Here is a 24,112-nt window from a genome sequence, read left to right on the forward strand (position 1 = left end):
ATCGGGGAAACTCTTAACAAATAGACGATTTTTCGTTTCCCATGGTTATTTTCTTTTTTTGGACGGCGATGTTTCTTGTCCCTAATTACGGTGTATAAACTTGTTTGCTATGCCCGTGTCTGCAGAGTTGTTTTAAATTCCCACGAACATATTCTTTGTATAGCTGGTAAATTGTTAAGTCAGGGATTCCGTTACAATACTTAAAACCTTTACAAATATTTTCATAGAGACAAATATTTGCCTTGGAAGTTTGGTTGCTTCTGTAAATCCTTTGTGCCCTATTCTATATAGGACAAATATAAATCGCACCCTGCCCCGGTCTTTTTTTATTTTATGCGATTCTCTCTGTTTTTGCTTTTGTCTTTTGATTTGTATCTTCTTAAAACATTTCTGAGATTTAAGTGTAGGGAGACTTCATTGACCTCTAATCTCTAATTCTGCCAAAGAATCAAAATGAAAACTGTAACTTATAATTAGAAGTTCTAAAAATATTTAAAAAATCCTTTTTAAATAATTCCTCTTACAATTATAGGCAAGTTTATGAAGGAATGGGTTGATATCAAAGATACGAAAGTTCGTTAACTAAATGTGCACCTCAACAGAAAATATTTGAAAATATGTTTTTTTCTTTTCTCTAATCTTGGTCAAAATAAAGACTTGAAAATTGGTATTTGCTTTTTATCCACTGAGTACGCGTCATTAAGGGGTAAGAGCAAAGAGTTGTCGACCCGTAGACATAAAAACAATGTGTCCGGGAACGGTGAAGTGTCTCCCAAAGTTATGTTATCTTGTGAACCAGGACGTTTATAATCCGGCTCAGCGTGTCGGTCCAGTTCAAAGCAGGATTCATATAATGTTCTCTATATTCATTTAATTTGCCACTGTACGTTCAACAACAATCAATCATTATTATCTTATGTCTTAATTGTATATCGCAAATATAAAAAAAAGAATGGCTCATAGGATTTTATAGGAGCTATGTCGCTATTTGTCAAACATTACAAAACATTGCAGAAATCTGATGCAACAATACAATTGTTTTTTGTTTGTAAGATGAACATCTTGATTTAGGCGTCACCGAAAAGTTGACAGCGATAAGTACTATAAGATAATTCTCCCAAGCCTCTAAAATCACCCCTTAAATACAGATTTAATATCAGGTAAATCAACTTTACTAATCATGTTAATTGCAAGTGCACAACTGCTCCCCTGACAAGTTTCAATGTTTAATGAGATCTGTTACTGATATATATAGAATAATGGCATTTTCCTTTTTGATAACGACATTATCAGCAAGAATATCAAGCGAGCCCGCTAGGGTGAGCTGATATTCGAGCTGATAAAGTTAGTATCAAAAATGAAAATGCCATTATTCTTTTTATCGGCAATTTGTCTTAACTGTATGTTGATTGAAAATATGAAATCAAATGAAATAGTTAGTAAAACTATTTTTACGTGAAAAAAACATTGTGATAAATGTTCGGTTGTATGAATGAAGTCGCGTGCATTTCATTGATAAATTGACGCGAATGGACATGAACACGTGCCGTTGCTGCACTGATACATGACGTCATTGCTTAATATATTCGAGTATGAAGTCCTGTCCATCATCTTGAAAATATTTGGCAGTAAGATCAAACGGAAAATGTACAAATTGCTGATAAACTTACATGTATCAAGCATTGGACATACTTACACTTATACAACCTGGTTCTTCTAAGCCTAGATACTGTATATTGTTTCCTTGAGGATTAACATTTCCTACATAGGACCAACAACCTCTGAAATTTCAAGAATACGAGACTTAAAATATTTGTTTTGTTTCGTTTTGTTTTTGTTTTTGTTTTGTTTTTGTTTTTGTTTTTTGTTGTTTGTTTTTTTATGTTTTTTTTGGGGGGGATGGGGGGTGGGGAGGGTGTAACTGTGTGGTCACAAGCAAGAAAATGTTGCGTTTTCACCAATTTCTAGTATTGTACATATAGAAATCCACCATTTGTATCTTACCAATGAACACAGTGACGGTAATTGATATGGTTTTGATCGATTCTTTAGCATATTCAGACCGAGTTTGGATTTATATCACGGGTGGTGCATGCATAGCACTAGACACTTTACCTGCCGATGCATCCGGTCTTGCTCCGTTTGAAGTTCATACGATTACCTCAGTTTTGGGAAAGGGGTAAGTCCATTAAACCTGACAAAATCAAACGTTAGGCTGTATTTAACATTTTCAAAAGGAAAGTTACAACATTGAATGAAAATTTTTGATTTACATATCAAAACGTTTCTACATTCAGTTACTTACGTTTCATTTATAAATGTTACAACATTCTGGTGTCCAAGTGCTGATGGGTTGAACAAGGGATCAGATGTTGTTACCCATTTGATACATGTATAGTCATGGAATTGTTTAATGGCTTTGTTTATAACTGTTACAGAACTTGTGGCTGCAATTAGAAAATGAGATGTTAAAAATATTGTGGATTTAAGAGCAAACAAAAGTAAATACAATGTAAATTCAGATGTAGATTCCTTTATTTTCGTGGGAACCAATTTTCGTGGATTGATGAAACATTTTATTTTCGTTGATACTTGGTTTCGTTGTTCTGCAAAGTTTGCATACAATCTTATTAGAAAATTATACTTCATTGAACATTTAAATTCGTTGTTCAACTATACCCCCGAAATTCACGTAATTGATAACCAACAAATAATTATGAATTCATAGTACAATGTACTACATTCATTTTTAAGCAAAAATATAATCTAAGCGAAAGAGAGACAGTAAAGATACAAAAACCTAGTTCAAGTTTCCACCAAAAAAAACCTAAGGGAGAAGGTGAAAGTAAGAACTGAAACTTATGCTCCTCTTAGCCCACAAAAATGAAAAAAATCAATATTTGACAGAAAATTAATACACAGATGAGTTATATCTATATGCGTGTATGTATATATAAGAGTCTATATAAAACTACAAACGAGCATATTTACTGAATGACGGATCGTATAAAATTGACAATACTGCACAAACAGAAATATGATAGAAGTCTAAGGATTTGTGCGACGATGCTAATAAAAGATCAAAATGTACGAACAAGATGAAATGAAATCGTATTAACAAGAATTTTGGCACAACAAATAGCTTTTGTTATGACTATATGCATATCATATATTTATGGCGTCTGCGTAATGCAAGGCGGTGTTGCCGTAGAAGTATGAAGTGAAAAGTACAGGTTCCAGCCCTGCAAGGGGAGGAAGTAAAGAATCAAATCTACTCTAACATTGTTAGGTTGATTGTCTATGCACTTTATATATAGTATATATATATACTTCGTCTGAAAAAAGAGACGAAAGATACCAAGGGGACAGATATTCCATAACGGCCAGCCGACTCGTGATGACGTCCGTTTAACTTTCGAAGAAATGACTCCAACTCAAGAACTTGGAAAATTTGGTTCAATGGCTTCCTTGTAAGTAGTAACCCTTTGTCAAGGAAATCATGACAGGAAATACCAGCTCTGGAATATCGTAACAACTGGGTGATGCATACTCCATATGGAGGTGCTGTCCTAATTATGTTAGGTCTGCCGCTTTTTGTCCTTCTCTCAGCGGGATTTGAACCCATTCATCTGGACCTGCCTGCACTGTGTCTAGCGCACTAGACAACTCGGCCAAAAAGGCTATATAAAAACATCTTTTTTAGACAAGTGATATTTTTCCTTTATCTAGGGTTATTTTGGCAAGTAGTTGAACTGCTGCAGATTTTGTCAATTTTAGTATAACAATGTTCCAAATAACGTTTCACAACGCAGCCATTTATGTAACAGGAATATGACACCAAGATCAAATAACTGACTATCTGGGATTGGTTTGTATCTTCTATATATTTTTTTTAACATGTATAGCATTATGATAAAGATTCATGCAAGCACAATTGTGACCTCACGAGTATGCTTAAATACCGGAGACATTTTTACATTGATCAAACATAATTTTCTGCAGAATCGCTTGTATGGTAAAAAAATAAAAATTATTCACTAAGAAAAGCCATGTGACCGTATAAATTTAAGGGCGGTAAAATTTTTAAAAAATATCGTACCCCCGTAAACCTCAACCATTTTTTCATAAATAGTTTATTCAAAAAACAATTTTAGAAGATATTTTTCTAAAATGATCATCGTCGGCAACAGGGCGAACATTTAATATTTAAAGTAGCCCAACAATATGAGATGTACAAATATGCAGTAGGAAATGTTTGTCCTTCCCTCGCCGGAATTTAGGATCAGAGGTCCTTGCTTCTGATACATCATGGCGACTCCGTCTGTACTGTGGCCTTCGACCTGATCGCCTGATAAACCCGGCTTTACAAAAATATAGCTTTTGTTTGTTGAGTGATGCCTCTCCTCGTTAGCATCACCTAGCTGAAAGTGTACAGCTTTCCACGCCTGTAGATTGAAGGGAATTTCTTTCCCTAACTGTTTCGTTATAATTTGTCATCACATTGTAAATATTTTAAATCCTTGTTCCTAGATCACAAGACGACGAACATTGCCTTAAATATGAAATCAACGCGATACAACTATCCATTTCAGGATACTGGTCAACATTAAGTCTTCAACAATGATCATTACGTTTGTATTAAGGATACAGTTTTAGGGGAGATACTTGTTTATGCAAGGACACATTTTCTACCTCTCTTTTTTGTGAGTTCTTTTCCTTATGATGGCGTAAATTGTGTGTTGCCCTCTAAATATCGTATGGTTTATTTATGTCTTTGGTTGCTGTTTCATTGACGTATATCCCACATCTCGTTTTATTGATTATCGTAGTAATGGATTCTAATCGAGGGAATACAATTTTAAATAAGCATTTAGCATAACCTTACCATTATAATATTTAACATAGTAAATGTTTTGACAATTTTCAAAATCTGAAAGAAATATTGAGATGTTGTCAAATTTGACAGGAGACAGTGTTAAACATTTCCAAAAAAGATTGTTTAGCTATTGCTGCACCAAAACTAGTTTTAACAAAATTTCTGATGTCATAACTACCACTGGGTCGATACCGCTTCTGGTGGAATGTTAGTCCTAGAGGGTATCACCTTAAATTATGGAGTGTATCTCCCTCATGCTTAGCTCTTGTTCTTTGTCTGGGTTTGGCATTAATTTATGTCTTTTTGGTTTGATCAGCTCTTCAAACATTTGTATTAAGTCTTGGACCTTCAAATATTTTGGCCTCGAGCATAACTGAAGGCTTAAATTGTCGAAATGCGTATCTGGTGCAATAAAATTGGTACTGTTCTTGTTATTATTATTGTAAGTCGTCAAATTTTTTCTCCCACAAAATTACAATACTTTCGACCTTTGGGCATCATATTTAAAATAAAAATAAATAGTGGGTAAACTCTTTTTGATTTTATGATTTTTCGACGATTCCTTCTTGTTTTATAAACTTTTTTTCAAAATTACAAAATAAATACTATGTCAAACTGTCCTGACTCTCCGTAACTGATTGTTTTTGTACTTGAAAAAGGAATTACGTTCTTATACATGCATGTTTTTGTATCCATCTGATGAGTTAAGCCTTTTTCAATTGAATTTTATAGTTTGTTCTTATGTTGTACTGTTACATCACTGTCCCAGGTTTGGGGAGGGTTGGCGACTTCAAACTAGTTTAACCCCGCCATATTCTGTGTGTGCCTGTCCCAAGTCAGGAGCCTGCAATCCAGTGGTTGTCGTTTGTTGCTGTGTTACATATTTTTTTTTTCGTTCATTATTTTGTACATAAATTAGGCCGTTAGTTTTCTAGTTTGAATTGTTTTACATTTGTCATTTCGCGGCCTTTTATAGCTGACTATGCGGTATGGGCTTTGCTCATAGTTGAAGGCCGTATGGTGACCTATAGTTGTTAATTTCTGTGTGATTTGGTCACTTGTGGATAGTTATCTCATTGGCAATCATACCGCATCTTCTTTTTATATGCTATATATTCTATAAGGACCAACGAGTGACAATATAAATACTAGTGTTGTAAAAAGAGTCAAGTACTTACACATGTTATATAACCTATAGGGAACAATGCTATTTTTCCAAAGATATTTGGTATTAGTTAAAAAATTTCTCTTTCTTGTGCCTGAATCTTCCTGGAAAAAAATATTATGCCATATGTTATTATGCCAAGTATAAGGATAAAACAAAACAGGGACGTTATCAGAATCTGGTGCATCGTCTACTTTTGCTATTGTTAAGTGTATATAAGGTTAAATCAATATGTTTGTTTTTAAAAATATCCAGTTTACAATAGAAACATATAATAACGCTGAATTAATTTTGCTAAATCCTGCATTGAGTAATATCTTTTTTTTCAAAATAAAGGTTTTGTTTTATTTTGAAGAAACTTTATGATTTCAACTGTTGACAAAAGATCACAATCTATTTTGTCAGTGTGATTGTCGGTGGGGGTTGGATTGAAAAAGAGACAGGAAGACCTTTATAATAAATGTTCTCATTTCTATATTCAGTCATATACATCACTACATAAGGCGATTTCAAATATTGACAACTTTGATAGAATCAATTGGAACAGGTACATGTAATCCAGCTGATAACAATCAAATCGAATTATATTTAGCAACTATACTAGGTATTAAAAAAATCTAACAAAAATACCGAACTCCAACTCTTGATTTTAGCTCTGTTATAATATGACATGTAATACGCAATGTGTTGTGTATCTCACAAAGCTTTTACCTTCAACAATATAAAAAGATATTTTGTCATAAATAATAAAACTGGAAAGATAAGAAAGTAAATCGTAACCATTGCATAATTTACACAAAATTAAAATTTATCATAATACGGTGTCGGCATGAACTTCTCGGCAAATATATACAGCAAAAATTTCCAGATATTTGGGCACAGCTTTTGATCACAGAACCAATGACGAATGACCAAACCAAAATGATTTTTGTGGATATACATATCTTTTTGTTGACACACATATCTTATTGTTTAAATTATTTGTTTCGTAATTTGTCCGGTTAAAAAAGTGCGGCAAAATGAATTTGCAAAATCGATATCTTTTTATTTAAAATAATGAATTTTAAAGATAAAATTGAGAATGGAAATGGGGAATGTGTCAAAGAAACAACAACCCGACCAAAGAGCAGAAAACAGCCCAAAGCCACCAATGGGTCTTCAACACAGCGAGAAAATCCTGCATCCGGAGGCGGGCTTCAGCTGGTCTATGAACACAGTGAAAATGGACGTCACACTAATCTCCGAAACATATAAATGAAATAAAATTAAAAAAAAAACATACAAGACTAACAAATGCTACTTCGTATGCATTGATATGAGGGTATCAAAAAAGAATTGTCATTATTTTATGAAGAGGATATATGATAAAACACAATATCTGATTATATATATACATATGTTGTAGTATAGTATACATGTACTTCAATTATAAGACTATGATAGTACATTTGTGAACCTTTTCATTTTAAGAATATATACCATAATTTACAACACAATTGCAAAAAAGAAAATGGGCTACGGATTTCCATAAAAATTGTCAGATGCAAAATCAGTTTCCCTTAATTCAAAAAGCAGAAAGTTATTTAAAAGGATGCCGGCTTCTATTAAAGCACTGCAGCTTAATATATTCTTTTCATTAGTAATTTATATTTTTTATAGTATCAAGATTATCTTTTAAGATGTGAAGCCATAAAACGCATCGTAAGCGGTCTTTAATCTGATTTTTAACAAATTAATGACAAAATCATGCGGTAGATGTTAATTTAGACGGATATAAGCTTCTAAGATATTATTTAAACGGATATAAGCTTTTAAGATACACAATGCACATATAACTATGTTTTTTTGATTGAAACGAAAATTTTGATGTATCTGCTTTAATCTTTTTACATTACATCTTACATAGCATCACCAATGTTACTATAATTTCAATACGGTACTGTACGGATATCACAATCAAGATTTAATTTCACATTGATACTTTACTCACTGTATCTAATTCAAGTTCTGCTATCTGCTCTGGTGTTAGTCTGTGTGTGTCGTGGGAATCACCGTACGTCTTAGCACTATTTTCAGGATGAAGTCCCTGAACCTGTTCATTATATTTACAATCAATTCCAAATGTCGTAACTACAATCATGTCCCTTTTTTCCCAAATGTGACCTACCGATTTAGACTTATTGCCGGGTTTGTACTAACATGAGCAACACGACGGGTGCCACATGTGGAGCAGGATCTGCTTACCCTTCCGGAGCACCTGAGATAACCCAAAGTTTTTGGTGGGGTTCGTGTTGCTCGGTCTTTAGTCTTCTATGTTGTGTTTTGTGTACTATTGTTTGTCTGTTAGTTTTTATCTTTTATAGCCATGGCGTTGTCAGTTTATTTTCGACTATGAGTTTGAATGTCCCTTTGGTATTTTTCGGCTCTCTTTTTTAATCAAGATTTTCCCTTTATATCTGGCTTCAGTATCTTCTGAAGAATCAAACTTCTAAAGAGTACCGTGTGAATTTTTACATGCTATTTTCATTAATGTTTAATGGATTAAAACAAACCTATTGAACATTGCAAAGTTGATGAAAGAGTGAAAATGTTTTGACTATGGGTATCACATTATGTTGCCTTTTTTGGTAACAAATCTCAGCAGGGTTGGTCAACGAGGTTTTTGTTTTAATTGAATGACAAAAATAAACACAAAAGTGGGTATGCATCAATTAGACTGCGACCACCCACCCAACAATATAAAAGACTTCTACAAGGAAACAATCCGTATAGACATATGTCTATCCAATACGTCTCAACCTGGGATATGCATATACACATTTAACAATTCGTACGGCTATTTATGTACTTTCCAGATATTTTTCATAGCAATTAAAATTGATCTGAATCAAAAATAATGCTTTGTGGTACGGTTGGATGGTCCTGTCTTTCAGCGACTGGAACTTAAAAAATATCACTTTTACGCATCAAAGGTTGACCTCTATTTGTGTAACGATACGTGCTTGCATTCCATTGTTTACGTAACAAAGACAGTCGAACGTTGCATTATATGTTTGCGAAGTCATAATGCTGAATACCATACATTTACCTATATTGGTACTTTTTATGAATGATGCTCAATCATTAATCAAACGAAACAAAACATTTTACTTAATAGGAATTTTTTTCATTTTTGCAATAATTTCTTTGCATTTTTTCCAAAATATAGTCGAACAACACAAAATAGCAGTATTTTTCCTACAACATGTTAGAACGTTGTTATATGCTATTTATTATCATCCATTATTAAAATGCCATAAATCAATTTCATCAATATAATACATCCACGCTTTTCGTCATTACCTACATAAAACTTATATGCTCATAAGCAGTTTATGAAATAGAAAGTAAATAAAAAGAGAAAAACCTTTTTCCTGTAGAAAACGACAAAAGGGCCAACTGTAAAAAGAATGAAGAACAGCATTCAACTAGAGAATTTGTTATCTATTTTGTTAAAACTGTTCATTTTTCTGATACCATTGAACACAAAACATAGAGATCGTGTTGAATTGCTGTATTTATATTTATTTTCTTGTTTCAAGCTACTAGAATGCGGTTAAGGATCATTTTACCTGAAGTCATAATTATTAAACATGTACAAATACTTACAAGATGAAGTTTCCCCTTGTTCTCAATTTCCATACCTTCAAGCAGGTTAGATAAAGGATCATTTGGATCAATATTCTAAAAAAAGATTTAAACAAGACAGATGATTTCTCTTAAAATGTACATTAACATCTGTAAACAAATTGTCAGATGTAAGCATGTTTTTGAATTCTGTAATACGAACCAAAAAAGAAGCTATTATCCTTAATGGTAAAACATGCGTACAAAGAAATCTGAATATCAAATTTGCAGTAAAATGTAAGAATTGCATAAAACATTAATAGACTTCTTTCTTTTTTCTTCATTTTAGCAAATAGTTGACTCCATTATCAAAGTAAAAATACAAAAGTTGTTTATCATATTGAAAATCTATGAAAGCCAATCTACAATTCATTATTAAAAAAAATACTAGTATCTAATTATCCCATTAATTTGCTGGCAACAAATGCCTCAAAATGACCAGGACAAATAATAAAAAGCTGAAACAAATAAACCATATCCATATCTACACTAAATAAAGGCAACAGTAGTATACCGCTTTTCGAAATTCATAAATCGATTGAGAAAAAAACAAATCCGGGTTACAAACTAAAACTGAAGGAAACACATCAAATATAAGAGGAGAACTACGACACAACGGAAACACAACATTAAAATGTAACACACACAGAAACGAACTATAATATAACAATGGCCATTTTCCTGACTTGGTACAGGACATTTAAAAAAAACATGGTGGGTTGAACCTGGTTTTCAATGATAAGAACTGAATTCATGTTCAAACTTGTTTCGACAAATGGGCGTTTAGGTGCTGAATTCAGGTATGCAATTACCCTACATCCTTGAGATGAATAAGACAAATATGGGATAATGCCAAAGGCTAACCTCTGTTTTGGGATTATAATCAAATACCAACTAACGCGTAAATGTCCATGTGCTCTCCGTGCATTTGTAAAAAGTCGATTCCCAAAATATTGAATTTTATAAATCCATTTTATTAACCAAAATAAATGTAAAATTTACCAAACGTTTTATGAGAATTGTTTTCAATCTGACAAATCATTCAAGATATTCAGTCTTGCAGCCTTCGCTTAGAAAAGATTTGAAATCCAATACTTTTTAATCATATTGTCATGTAAAGGAGAATCAATTCTCAAATCCATCTGTTTCCTACAAAAGAAAAATATAAGATTTTGAAAGCAATTTTCTATACCTCCGGATGATCTATAGGTAATTCTTCTGTGTCTTCTTCTTTTTCATTTTCATTTGTCGTTCTCCATTCTTTGATTTTTTTCTCTAACAAAAACCCTTCTTTATCTGTAAATGTTGGCATGCTTTCTTCAGTTTTTCTTGCATTATACTTGCCGGGTCTGTCAAGATATGTTTGGGAGGTATGCAAATTATGACCAAATCTTCCTTCTCGACCCTAAAAAAATACAATTTTAACACAACATAAAATTTAAAAACAAAATCAGAACCAGAATGTTAGTTTATTGTTTCATCTTTGCTAAATGCATTTATTACAATTGTCCAAACAATTGTTACTAGTTAACCTGTTATAGTAATTAGGTTTGAGATGGTTCAACTATTGGATTTTTTTAGGCGGAGTACAAAACATCGTTTTTTGTAATCGAACCAAGACAATTTCAAAGTTATGGTACATGAAACTTATACCAAGTGTGTCCCCCTTTAATGTCATGCTAGATGTATTTTGTCTGGACATATATGCGGCCAAACTGATTTATCAGGATTATAACATTTTCATGGATTATGTGTATACAAAACGTACATTGAATCATTATCGAGGTAACCCTTGACAGTCTACAGGAACACATTATCACTGCACGTTATTCTGACTTTGAAATAAAAAAGAAGGAATATGGTGTATTCGTGTAAGTTCATAACACAAAATTCCTTTGCGTGCTTTTTTGTTGGCGTCTTTGTTAGATTTATTTCTATGTTTGTTTGTCTGTTCCACATCAGGAATATGACAGCTGTTTTTCACTCCTTCCGTTGATTGATAACGTTTGATTTTGTCACTTTTTATGGACTTCATCTTCTAGAATTTACCTTGGAGTTCGGTATTTTTGTTTAAAACTTTTTTATAAAACCAAAAGCTGCAGCATTGCTTTTATTGCTGTTCTTAATATCAATATAACAGTGTGGCCTTCAATGCAGTGGAAAAGCTGCCTTTATTTTCTGTTTCATGTACATTCTACTTTTTGTCTGACTTAACAACATCCACTTCACACTTCTTTTTCTTTCTCCATACAAGATGATTAAATTACTAAGTAACTATTTGAGTCTTTTAGGTTTTCCAAATCCAAAAGAGCAAACACTGATTGAATCGAATGATCTCTAAAAAGAACGACACCAGGGTAACCGTCTCCACTTCGAATCCAAACTGAAAATGCCGCAACCAGGAATAGGACAAAAATTGGTAAATTAACAGATCAGACGACTATTCTGGTACCAAAATATCTAAAACAGGGTGTCGCTATTCAGTTGCATGAGAATAATTCAACAATTGTAAGTATTGCAATTGCAGACTTTGAAGTTGATTTTTAGAATTTCTGAGAATCAACACCGATTCACATAACTGGTTGAATATACTAGATCATTATATTTCTGACGGCAATATTTAACATTCAGAATAAAGGTAGTGAGAACTTTAGAAAAAATGTTATGTATAGACAGCCGGCTTTATATAGTTTCTTATCGGTCGTCAAACTGTCTATATCACTCTGCTCAGCTATTAATAAAAGTGCATATCACGGCTTTGTGACGTCAAATACTTTGACCCGGCTTGAATAACTTTGATCCGGACATATCACCGACGTCATAATGAATGTTTGACCCTAACTTTTCAAGTCATCTTCCGGTTTGCTGGTAAAACAAAGAAAACACTTGTTTCTATCATGCAAAATACGCAAATACAACCCGATAAATCGATTATCTGGTTGTCTGTATATTTATATTGTAAAATATCTGCTGCTCGACACAATATGAAGCCTTTTATGAACTCGTTTGCTACCCTTACTCGACCAAAAAGCATCATATTGTGACTGGCAGCTGATATTTTACGATATCAATATTCAGATAACCTGATAATCGGTACTTATCAGGATTGTTGGGTTTCTAGTATATAGACGGGATATTTTCATCGTCTCCTTTGTGTTTATATCATAGGATAGAAAACATATATGATTTTTTTAGAATCTCCCCTTTCGTGAATGATGTAGGAATATATGTGGGAGTCCCAGATTTGATTCGAATTTCAGTGTCAAATAACGATTTTTGCATATAAATCAATAAATTTAATACGTGGACTAAATCTATTCCTCAGTGGTTATTGTAAATTCATTAACGGTACCAATTTTAAGCATCAGATGCGCATTTCGACGACTTATATCTCCTCCGTGATGCTACACGTCAAAAATTCAAAATTCCGAAACCTTTATACAAACGTTAAAGAGCTGATCAAACCGAAAAGTACTAAAAAAGAAAGCCAAACCTCTATTTCATCGTTATCATGCATCTCCCTTTCATCCGCTTCCTGTGAAGCCCTATCCATTTCTTCTTCAACATCACTATATTCTTGTTCCTCCTAAAACAGTGATGTAGAAAAATGAAAACACTAACAGTGAAAACAAATCGATATCCTTTTTTAATATTTCCAGATTTTTTTGGAAACAAACATTTAAAGAAACAATAGGTTAAGTTATAACTAAAGTTTATCATAATCTGAATACAAAGAAATATTTCAAACATTTAATTTTCTTTTTCATAAACTTTATCTGCAATAGGAAACCAAAATCTGTTGAACATGATTTTTTGCATCCTCTTTTACCTTTTTTTCTTCTTCTGTCTGCAGAGTATTCTTCATTTCTTCTTTGGTCTCCTTTTGATCTTGTGCTTCCTGATTTAAGTATACAAAATAAATGACATAAAACAAAAAAAGCAAATTGTAAACTGTACCATCTGTTGATTGACCTGCGATGACTTGTTGTTTTTTACATCCTTGGTCATATTGGATAGTTGTCATGTTGACCCGTGGTGGCCTCTAGTTTTATACTTCCTTTTTTAGTCATTTTGGGTATATGTCACATTAGCAATCATAATCCATCCCTTGATTTTAACACAGTGATGACATTATGGTATACTTTAAATGACACTTATAATAGGCACTATAATATGCATCTTCTCGTCACATGTTCTGCCAACTAACAAAACTTGCATTTGATTGCTGTCTTGTTCTTGCATTTACTCTTCATATGTCTGCTGTCTAGCAGCTGTTACATTTGATTGCTGTATTGACTTGCATTATAAGCTTTGATGGCTAGAAATGTTTTGGTATCTCGTACTTAAATATTCTTTCAATCAGTTTTTTTGTCTTGTAAATGTATTATCTGATTACAAATTGTGTTGTATCAGGGTTCTCACTAAGGATTTTTGATGGCGAGTCCAGGGACTCGTCATTTTTTGGCCATGGTGAGTCCAACAGTAAGAAGAAGATATTTTATTGCAATATAATTTATTATTTTAGTCTCCATGACCTAATAGAGCAATGAAATGACACTAAATTTAGATTACTTTTAAACTTTTGCTATAAAATCATGATATGTGTGTTCAGTTTATATAAAATATTTCAATATTGATGCATTTTTGGACTCATCAGTTTTGAAAATGGTGAGTCCAGACAGATTTTTATATATGTTTAATCAGTTATACTGTACTGCATTTACTCCATGATATTATTGAACATAAAGTACTTACATATTTTCGTTCTTTTAGAAGCTGTTCAAGTTCATTCAAATTATTCACAGCTTTGGCTTTTCCTGAAAAACGAAATTTTGGTGCATGTGATTTTTTTCTATTTACCATCTCTCCCACAGCATGCACCCATGCCCACCAAGCCAAGCCGATATCAAGCTTTTATATTTGTAAACATTATATATATACAAATGCTTGTTTTTTATATCAATGGATTAAAGACATAATAAAACACGTTGTACATATACCGTATCTTATAAGTTTTAGCATATGTGCAAACTGATAAATATACATGCTAGAACAATGGAAGTACATTTCAACGAATAGAAATGTTTCCGATCTTGCAACAAGGGGTATGCCATAATCAAACATAAATTGTGGATAGTTCATTATTGCAAGAACCAAACTCAAATTGATTAAAAGGCGGAAAGTTTTCAATTGCTTAATACAGAGTATAATAGATAAATTAAGACCGTAGGTCAACGCCATCAATAAGGCAGTGAAAAATTCACTTGGATCCTAACGATTTACACTATAATCATGTTTGCCGAAAACGATAAGGTCATGTCTTCTCCTAAACCTTTTCGATCAATCATTAAATGTCACGAATGACAGTAAAAATATAATCAAACACTGTGAATAATGTTTCCGAAGCAAAGGTTATATAAACCGTTCAATAATACATTCTTTCCATGTAATACAAAGAACAACAGAATCCTTTTATTGGCAACGATGGATTGTTTGAGCTTTTGATTTTGCCATTTGATTAGGGACTTTCCTTTTTTAATTTTCCTCGATGTTCAGTGTTTTTGTGATTTTACTTTTTGTTGAGATCGGGTTGTCGTCTGACAAGGGAATATATATATTTAAAAGAGTAACACTCTGTTAGTATAAAAAAAGTCATAATATAGCTATAAAATTTTGAGTTATTGCCATAAAAGAGTAACAGTTCAAGGGTTTTTTTTTTTTAAATATAAACACCCTATCAAAATTCTAGGTCATCATATACCTTGTGCGTTACTATCAGGAAAGAGTAAACCCTGAATATTTGAAATCTTGTCATTTGTACCAGTTTATTCTGGTCCCGAAGTACTGGGAGTTCTTAATCCGTCACTTTAACTAACACAAAAATCGGAAATAATTGTTTGAATTATCAACGGCTTGACTGAAAATGACATGTATTGAGAATGACGGGGAAAAGTTCCAGCACTCTCAAACGTTTGTAGGAGTAGATGGAGAAATTAGTACGTTCAAGTCTTCATCTTATATTACTCTAATAGTAGAAATTGTTCTTATTAGGCGTGTCGGACTGAAGATCTAGGAGACAAAGACATGGTGTGTAAAAAACAGTGTTCTGAATATTTGAATGTCTTTTGATATCCTAAGGATACCAGGCAGTGAATCAGCTGATACGATGATTTATTTTTGGTATTTGCAAACAATGCACATGCGTAAATTTACTGGGCAAAATCTACATTATTTTGTTGTCATGTCTCAGGACTTCTATTTATCTAAATTTTTTCATTGTGATATAGCTGAAGTGTTATTACCATGTTTAACACGAGGCAGGTGTTAAGTTTTAAAAAAAGACAAGGTCCGTGCACAAAGCTAATTTAAATAGTATTACTCATTTTTTGTTACAAAATCAAATAAATGGAATAATTTTGAATCTTATTGAAATGGCCATGAATAACTTTTTCAATGTGGAAGGGCTTTCACATATCTTTTAAAAAGAAATTATAAAGATATGTACACACGTCAAAAATACCAACATGTCATTGGCTTTATGATTAAAGCCTTGGCTAGGTTGCACAAACATCAATTAAAGAAACGATATCTCACTTTTAAATGTAACTTAAAACTAGTGAATATCTTCAAAATTTAATTGACACTTAACATTTAAGCATCGTTTAACTTTAATTGAGTTTGTGGGCCCCTGTATTGAACAATAAAAACTCAAATTAATACAAACACAATACAAATTTCTAGCATAATTTCAGCTGAAAACGTAATTTATAATATTGAAACGATCACAACGTGTTATGTTTATGTGCAATTTATGTATGGGGTTATTATCCGTTTTAAACCAACAAAAAGAGTTGTTTAATTTTCAATAACATTTTCTCGTGTTAAAGGATTATCTAATAAAAAGATCTTATGATCTGTACCTAACAAGATAGACAAGTCGACGTAAATGAATACTTGAATTATTAACAACGTGTGGTTTCCGAAAAAAAATCGTTTCAATTCCTATGTTATACGATCGTTTGATTAATTTGCATTTATTTTCCATATGTGAATAAACAGCCGAAATTCAAAATATTGAAACAATTTGTCCATTTAAAATCTCCGAGCTCAAGCAACCGGGAATTCTTCACATGCCAAACCCAGACTTCGGAAATGATAACAGGTAGCATTTCATTCTGAAATATTTGTTAATAAATTAAGAAATTATCAAGAAACTAAGGTTCTTAGGAAGAAAGATAAGAAGTTAGCAATATCCTTTAACTTTACGTTCCGCTATATAGATGATGTTCTCTCACTAAATAATACAAAATTTGGTGACTATGTTGAACGAATCTATCCCATCGAACTAGAGATAAAGAATACTACAGATACAGTTAAGTCTGCCTCATATCTTGACTTACATCTAGAAATTGACAATGAGGGTCGGTTGAAAACAAAACTTTACGACAAAAGAGATGATTTCAGCTTCACAATTATTTCCTATCATGATTTCCTTGATAGAGGATTACTGCTCACAAGGAAGCTATTAAACCAAGAGTTCCAAATGGTGAAGTTGAAATCATCCCTTCGTAAATTTTATGGACGCCATCACGCGTTGGTTGACCGTTATGGAATAACTTTTTCACAGATGATATCGGATATGTTCCTTATGTCGTAACTACAATACCCTTCCCTTTTCACGAATGTGACCTACCGAATTAGACTATTTACCGGATTTGTAATAACATAAGCAACACGACGGGTGCCATATGTGGAGCAGGACCTGCTTACCCTTCCTGAGCAGGACCTGCTTACCCTTCCAGAGCACCTGAGATCACCCCCATTTTTTGGTTGGGTTCGTGTTGCTTAGTCTTTAGTTTTCTATGTTGTGTCATCTGTACTATTATTTGTCTATTTGTCTTTTTATTTTAGGCCATGGCGTTGTCAGTTTGTTTTCGATCTATAAGTTTGACCGTCCCTCTGGTATCTTTCGTCCCTCTTTTCTAACTTCCTCAGACAAAACTGACCTTACATGTAATTTGAGGTCCCTTTTGGTTTTATAGCTTTTCACATGTTTCGGTACTTATACATCTTAGGCATTCAAATATTTTTGCTGTGAGCGTTCCTGGTGACCGAAAATCAAAAAAAGTGCTTTGCACGCTTCAAATATGTTTGCTGTGAGCGTTCCTGATGACTAAAAATCCAAAAAAGCGCTTTGCACGCATGTTAAGTGTTATTTTCATTTTTCATAGCTCTGGGTCGATAAAGGGAATGTTGGCGTTATGAGTATTTGGCGCCAATTTATATGTCCCTCTTGGTCATTTAGATCTTCACATGTTTCGATACTTATTCGTCCTTGGCTTTCAAGTATTTGGTTTCGGTTGAAGGTCGATCCAGAAAAGCGATTCAAACGCAATTGTTATTTTAATTTTGTACATGACAGATTATTACTGATTGGTAAAAGTAACAGGAATATTAGTATACCGATGTTATAAACTCGTAAACTAATATTTTTATATGCATATCAACATAAAAAAATTAAAAAGAACACATTCGTTCAAAAAGAGAGGCAAAAGGGACATTCAAACTCATAAGTCAAAATTTTACTGACAACGCCATGGCTAAAAACGAAAAAGACCAACAAACAAACAACAGTGCACAAAACACAACATAGAAAACTATGTCGTGTTGCTCATGTTAGTACAAACCCGGTGATAAGTCAAATTATGTAGGTTACATTCGGGGAAAAGGGGGTGGAATTGTAGTTGCGACAATTGGAACACATCCGTTGTCATTTGTGGAACGGATATTTCAAACCGGTCAACCAACTAGTGATGGTGTCAGTAGAATTTACGATGGGATGATTTCAACTTCACAACTTGGAACTCTTGGTTTGTAAGCTTCTATGTGAGCAGCAACTCTCTATCAAGGAAATCATAATAGGAAATACAAGCCCTAAAATATCGTACCAACTGGGAGATATGTACTCCGAATGCAGTCACTGCTGGAATATTCACAATTGGAAGCTGAACTCTATTGTCGTAATATTTTGTTTTAAACCGACCTTCATTGTCAATTTCTAGAAGAAAGTCAAGATATGAGGCAGACTTAACTGTATCTGTTGTATCCTTTCCCTCAAGTTTGATGGGATAGATGCGTTCAACATAGTCACCAATTTTGAATTATTCAGTGAGAGAACATCATCTTTATAGCGGGAAGTGAAGTTAAAGGGTACTGCTAACGTTTTTCTTTCTTCCTAAGAAGTTCCTGTATGCAGTCAGCCTCGTATGAACAAAGGAACAAGTCGGGAAGATGAGAACACAGTTGGTTCCTATGGGAATGACGATTGTTTGTTTAAAAAACACGTCCTTCAAACACAACAAATTTGTTGTCAATCAAGAAATCAATTATCTTGATGATGTCAATTTCAGAGAATATTTTGTTTGAATCAGAGTGGTTTTTTTTTTACAAAGCACGATTTATCCCTCCCTAAGACAAGATACTTGTTTCTACGTTGGCCATTCTTTTTTATGAAACAAAACAAGACGAACTCTTTCGTTCAAAATATCACAATATGGAAATGTACACAATCGATAAAAGAGAAGGTATGATAAGAACCTACTTGGCCCTTGAAATTGCAAAAATAGTCAAATTAAGCAAGCCTTCAAAAACATTATGTTATTGATAAATGAATAGGTTAGTATAATCTGGTCAATTTAGTGCAGAAAAATTACTTGTGGTATCACTAAGACGTAATAAACATGTCGAAATTTGCTTTTTTAAACCTACAATGGCCAATTCACGCATAGTTTTTGGACAAAATATATATAAAGACACATTAACAGCTTTGTAAAATTCTATATTAAATCGGTGTTTTCATATTAATCCTGTGGTATGTGCAAGTGCGGTCGTTTTGAGTTGATATTAACTGTATTGCCTCGAGGCATAGCCGAGGCCAATACATCTGACCGAGACCCATACCACTGTACGAGTACATAATACAGGATTAATATGAAAGCACCCATTTTATGTCACCTTTATTAACCAGTGACTACAAATAACCACCAAAAGCTGATCGAGGACAAATACATCTGTAGGAAGACTCGTACTGGATTAATATGAACTGATTGGGTTAATTTTCATTTAAATGGTCGAATAACCATAAAAAGTAATTATGTGCGTTGAATTACCCTTTTATTCACAGGTAAATAACACTTTGAGCCACTTAAAATATTATTACATATGAAAAAAAAAACAACTGTGTCATCAAATATGTTTAAATCTAATAATTCGTATAATACTCACATTCATTTTCTTACACCTTTTTGAACTAAAAACCGGAAGTGAAAATCCTGTATTCAGACCAGTAAAAATTCTGTATTAGACCTGTATTAATGACCAGTTCTAAGACACATGGAACTGTGTTAGATGGACCATTTTTAATGTATTTTCGGTCATTGGTTTAAAATTTAGTTACAAAATACCATGTTGGGTAAAGCTGTTGCTCATATCTAAATATTAATGAAAAGATCTAAAATATGGCATTTTATGCACTTTTTTGTTGTTTTGCACTAAACGTCAATATGTTACACAGAATTTAAACATATAAATACTTCAGTCCGATAGATTAATGATTTGTGATCATCTTAAGGATGTTATTAATTAAATTTATGATTATCTAGTATTTCTTTTCGAACACCAGAGGCAAAAAAGTGGCCTTTTCATATTTTCTCCTTTCTTTTATTAAAAACATGATGTTTTACTATTATTAAGTTAAAATTGATAGAAACATAAATATATTGATAATGAATTGAGACACATATAATTGTATTAAACGTTTTTGTTAACACTCATGTGCACCTATGATTGCACAAATCCACCTTTTTCGGATAGAAAAAGATACGCCTATCAACTATTTCTCATCAAACGCTTTCCGTATATATTATCTGCTTATAGACTTTCTGTAGAATGAACACATCTAAGAATGACGTTCATGGTCACGAAAATTCGATTTTATAACGTACACTGAAGATTTTCACTCTCAAATAAGCTTATATTAATAATCTTTTTAAATGAACAGAGATGCTTACATATAAGCTTTAGCTACATATGCTACATTGCAACAAATCTGATTAAAAGTTATTATGAAACTGGACATAGATTATGGCCTTGTCATGTGTCTTGAAATGCATTTGTTTCTGTCGAAAACATTTATCTTTATCTCTATATATTTTTACAAAGAAGAATTGAAGTTAAAGGGGCATTATCTACAAAATATAAAAAAAATAAATATGATTTTTTTTTTGGGTTCAATCATAAATAAAAGTGAAATAGTGAAATTATAATTTGCTTTTAGCAGCCATTTTGGTAAAATTGTCAAAATAAGCTATGAAACATTGCTGATGAATTAATCACTTGCGAGTGAATCATTCTACCTCATTGAATCCGTATTCATGTGACCTTCAATTTAACCCCTTAGCTAGAGATGGGTTACGCATAAACAAGGCGTGTTCAGCTATTAAAGAGAAAAGAATGTCAGCATTGAAATTGAAACAAAGGTTGACTGATTGGATCCTTAAAAACTCATTCTTATACAGGTAAAAACGATGTTTAACATAAATTTTTAACCATTATGAAATCAAACAGACCTAGAAAAATCCTATTGCACGTGTTCGCTATCTTTTTATATCTATATTTATGTTTATGTTGGGTTATATGACATCGGCAGACTTCGAGGTCGCCTGGGTGGTTAATTATATGGTGTCTACACTAAAATACACACGATATGCTGATACATTTTATGTGAGTCCATGCATCGTGAATTGTTCATTTTAGACGTTTTATACTTAAGATATACGTTTTATTATGTTATAAATCAACTGAGAATGTGAGTCAAATTGGTGGTATGAACTTGACAGCTAATGCCCCTTTAATGCACAGAGTGGCATTTATCATTTACAATTAGAACTTTTATTTTTTTTCTTAACTTTTACAGGAATATAAAACCAATAAATAGTCTCGATTCGCCACTACTAATCTCTGATGCCATATGCTTCTAACTATTACATATTAGGAATTTGAATTGATTCTTTTTAGATTGCAGAATTCAAACTCAGTTTGATAACAACTGTTGTCTTAGTTTAACGCTAGTATGATAATTTAAAGGCAAGTATCATCTATCAAAACTGACAAATTTAGTACATGTTCTATGCGAATTAAATATATCTGTTAATAATCATGAGGTGTTTGATTTAAATATTCACTTGGTATCAGGTTTTTATCATTGTTCTTTATACTTGATATCCGAGTATTCACTTTAATATTATATACATTAAAATAACAGTTCGTTTAACTTGATTTGTCGGTAAACAAAACTCATCATAGATACCAAGATTAGAAATAAACATGGTTTTAAAGGTGTGCGGTGACATGTTAGTTACATTTTAAATGTATAAGTTTAAATTACTATGGCAAGTTATAACAGTAAAAGTGAAAGTTTACGATTTTTTTTTACATTCACAGCGATATTCTTATTTTGTTCAAAAGTTGTATACACTTATTCAAGTCATAGAAACTACATCTTACATTTTTTAAGGGACATTTAAATTTTATATTTACGTACAATATTATGGTTACATAATCCTTTTCTCTCCTGATAAAATACGTCATACAAGGGTCATCCGATGACACGCGTTGGTACAATTTAATATAAGGATAGTTTTCTGTTTCAACCATATGTTCGTTGAATGAATGAATGGGAATGAGAAAAGACCAGAAATAACATGGTAAACAGATTATCAGGTTTTCTGCGTCTAGATATCGTAAAATATCATCAGCTCCACCCAATTCGACACCACTTATCAAATTTCGGAAACTGTTGTCTATGAAAACAAGCAATATAGTATGATAAAAGAAAACATTATTAGAAATAGATCATTACAAATGCAAAACAAATAGAATTTTATACCTAAATTATTTAAGTATGTTCAATGAAAATATCGCAAACCATTCTACCAATGTAATCCTGTTTAAATCAATTTTTCAGTAGAACAAATTTGTAAATTTCGTTTAAAACAATGAATACGTTTAGAACTCTGTTGTTTAATAGCTTTTAAATTGGCTCTTTTGTTAATATCATGACCTAGAACTGATAACAAATCTGTCATATCTTGCCCGGTGTAATTTTGTCTGGGTTATTGCAATCCTTAACATAGAAACAAAATATCACTACATTAAAAACGTTTATTTAAAGAAATATATACGTCAGCTATGGATATAAAATTGTTTCTTTACTGTAAAAACAGCAACATAGGCAGGATACTATGTTTAACTATAATTTAAAAATATTAAACCATATAGTACTTAAAACATAAAATTATTTCAATAAATATCAAGGCCAGTTATGCATGGACTTAAAATTGTTTCTATACTGTAAATCATCAACATAGGCATCATACTATGTTTAATCTTACTTAAAATATATTATAAACATTTAAAAAGCATACACCTGGTTATGAAGTCTGTATAGTGTGAACGTGCACGAGCGTAACGTATCGATTGAGATGGGACATAATGTATGTTACTAATGAGAAATGAGAATTTGACGATTGGAAAATTGAATTCGTCAGAAGTGTCATATATTCTTGTTTGAATGAATTCATATGTGTCAATATAAAGGAAGAGATTAATATATAAAGCAGACCTTTTAGTTTCGGTAGTATTCGTAATATCAAGTTCACTTGGATATATGTGATGTACGCACTCACTAACATGTGGGCTATTGAGTGACAGGACTTCTTCTTTTTGTGTTTCCAGAGGTTATATATGAATTCTGCTTATGAGTAAAAACAATTCAATCTGTAGAGTTGCACAATTAGTACTCATTGGAATATCGACTCTATGTTAAAAAAGTATTCCAACAAACTAAACAAGTATCAAAAAGTCCGGCATACTGATGATGTCATCTTTAGTGTATTTGGTTTTTTTTTGTTTTTTTTTTTTATTTTTATTTTGTTGGTTTTTTTTATTATTTTTTTTTTTAATCGGAACGTTTTCTTTTCAAAGTAAAAATGTTTATGACCTTAAACAATTCCTGTGTTTCTAGAAACCTAAACTTAAAAAACAGCTCTCTGTATTGAGGTGATGTATTGGATCTTTCAATTGAGCATGGATAATAGTTTTGATGTTTCTGCAAAATTGCAAAGATTGTGATTTAAGAGTTTGCAGTAAACCTTTTTTATGAATCTTCTGATTGACACCGCTGGTTGAATATATCTGATCAACATATTTCTAAAAGCCATCTTTTACTCGTAAAAGAATGGCTGTAGGTTATTTGATTATTTGTCTAACAGTTTAGCAACCTGGCTATATATCGTTCTGTTAAAAGATAACTGTACAGTTTAGACGTGTTAGATATCCAATATAAA

General features: G+C 32.4%; 1 protein-coding gene across 7 annotated transcripts in view; it reads right to left on the reverse strand.

Moving 5' to 3' along the window:
- The window catches only part of LOC127723032 (MAM and LDL-receptor class A domain-containing protein 2-like), a 77,945-nt gene that overhangs the window by 52,556 nt on the left and 1,277 nt on the right, over window positions 1-24,112 (reverse strand). For all 7 annotated transcript variants that reach the window (XM_052229448.1, XM_052229449.1, XM_052229450.1 and 4 more), the window contains exons 2-10: window positions 14,463-14,524; window positions 13,537-13,605; window positions 13,201-13,293; window positions 10,900-11,112; window positions 9,690-9,764; window positions 8,032-8,133; window positions 6,055-6,145; window positions 2,306-2,447; window positions 1,697-1,781 (exon numbers count right to left, since the gene is read on the reverse strand). In XM_052229448.1, coding sequence (XP_052085408.1) covers window positions 1,697-1,781; window positions 2,306-2,447; window positions 6,055-6,145; window positions 8,032-8,133; window positions 9,690-9,764; window positions 10,900-11,112; window positions 13,201-13,293; window positions 13,537-13,605; window positions 14,463-14,524 — 932 coding nt within the window. The remainder of the gene's footprint in view (window positions 1-1,696; window positions 1,782-2,305; window positions 2,448-6,054; window positions 6,146-8,031; window positions 8,134-9,689; window positions 9,765-10,899; window positions 11,113-13,200; window positions 13,294-13,536; window positions 13,606-14,462; window positions 14,525-24,112) is intronic.

Source organism: Mytilus californianus, unplaced genomic scaffold (assembly GCF_021869535.1).
Source record: "Mytilus californianus isolate M0D057914Y unplaced genomic scaffold, xbMytCali1.0.p SCAF_13, whole genome shotgun sequence".
Classification (NCBI taxonomy): domain Eukaryota; kingdom Metazoa; phylum Mollusca; class Bivalvia; order Mytilida; family Mytilidae; genus Mytilus; species Mytilus californianus.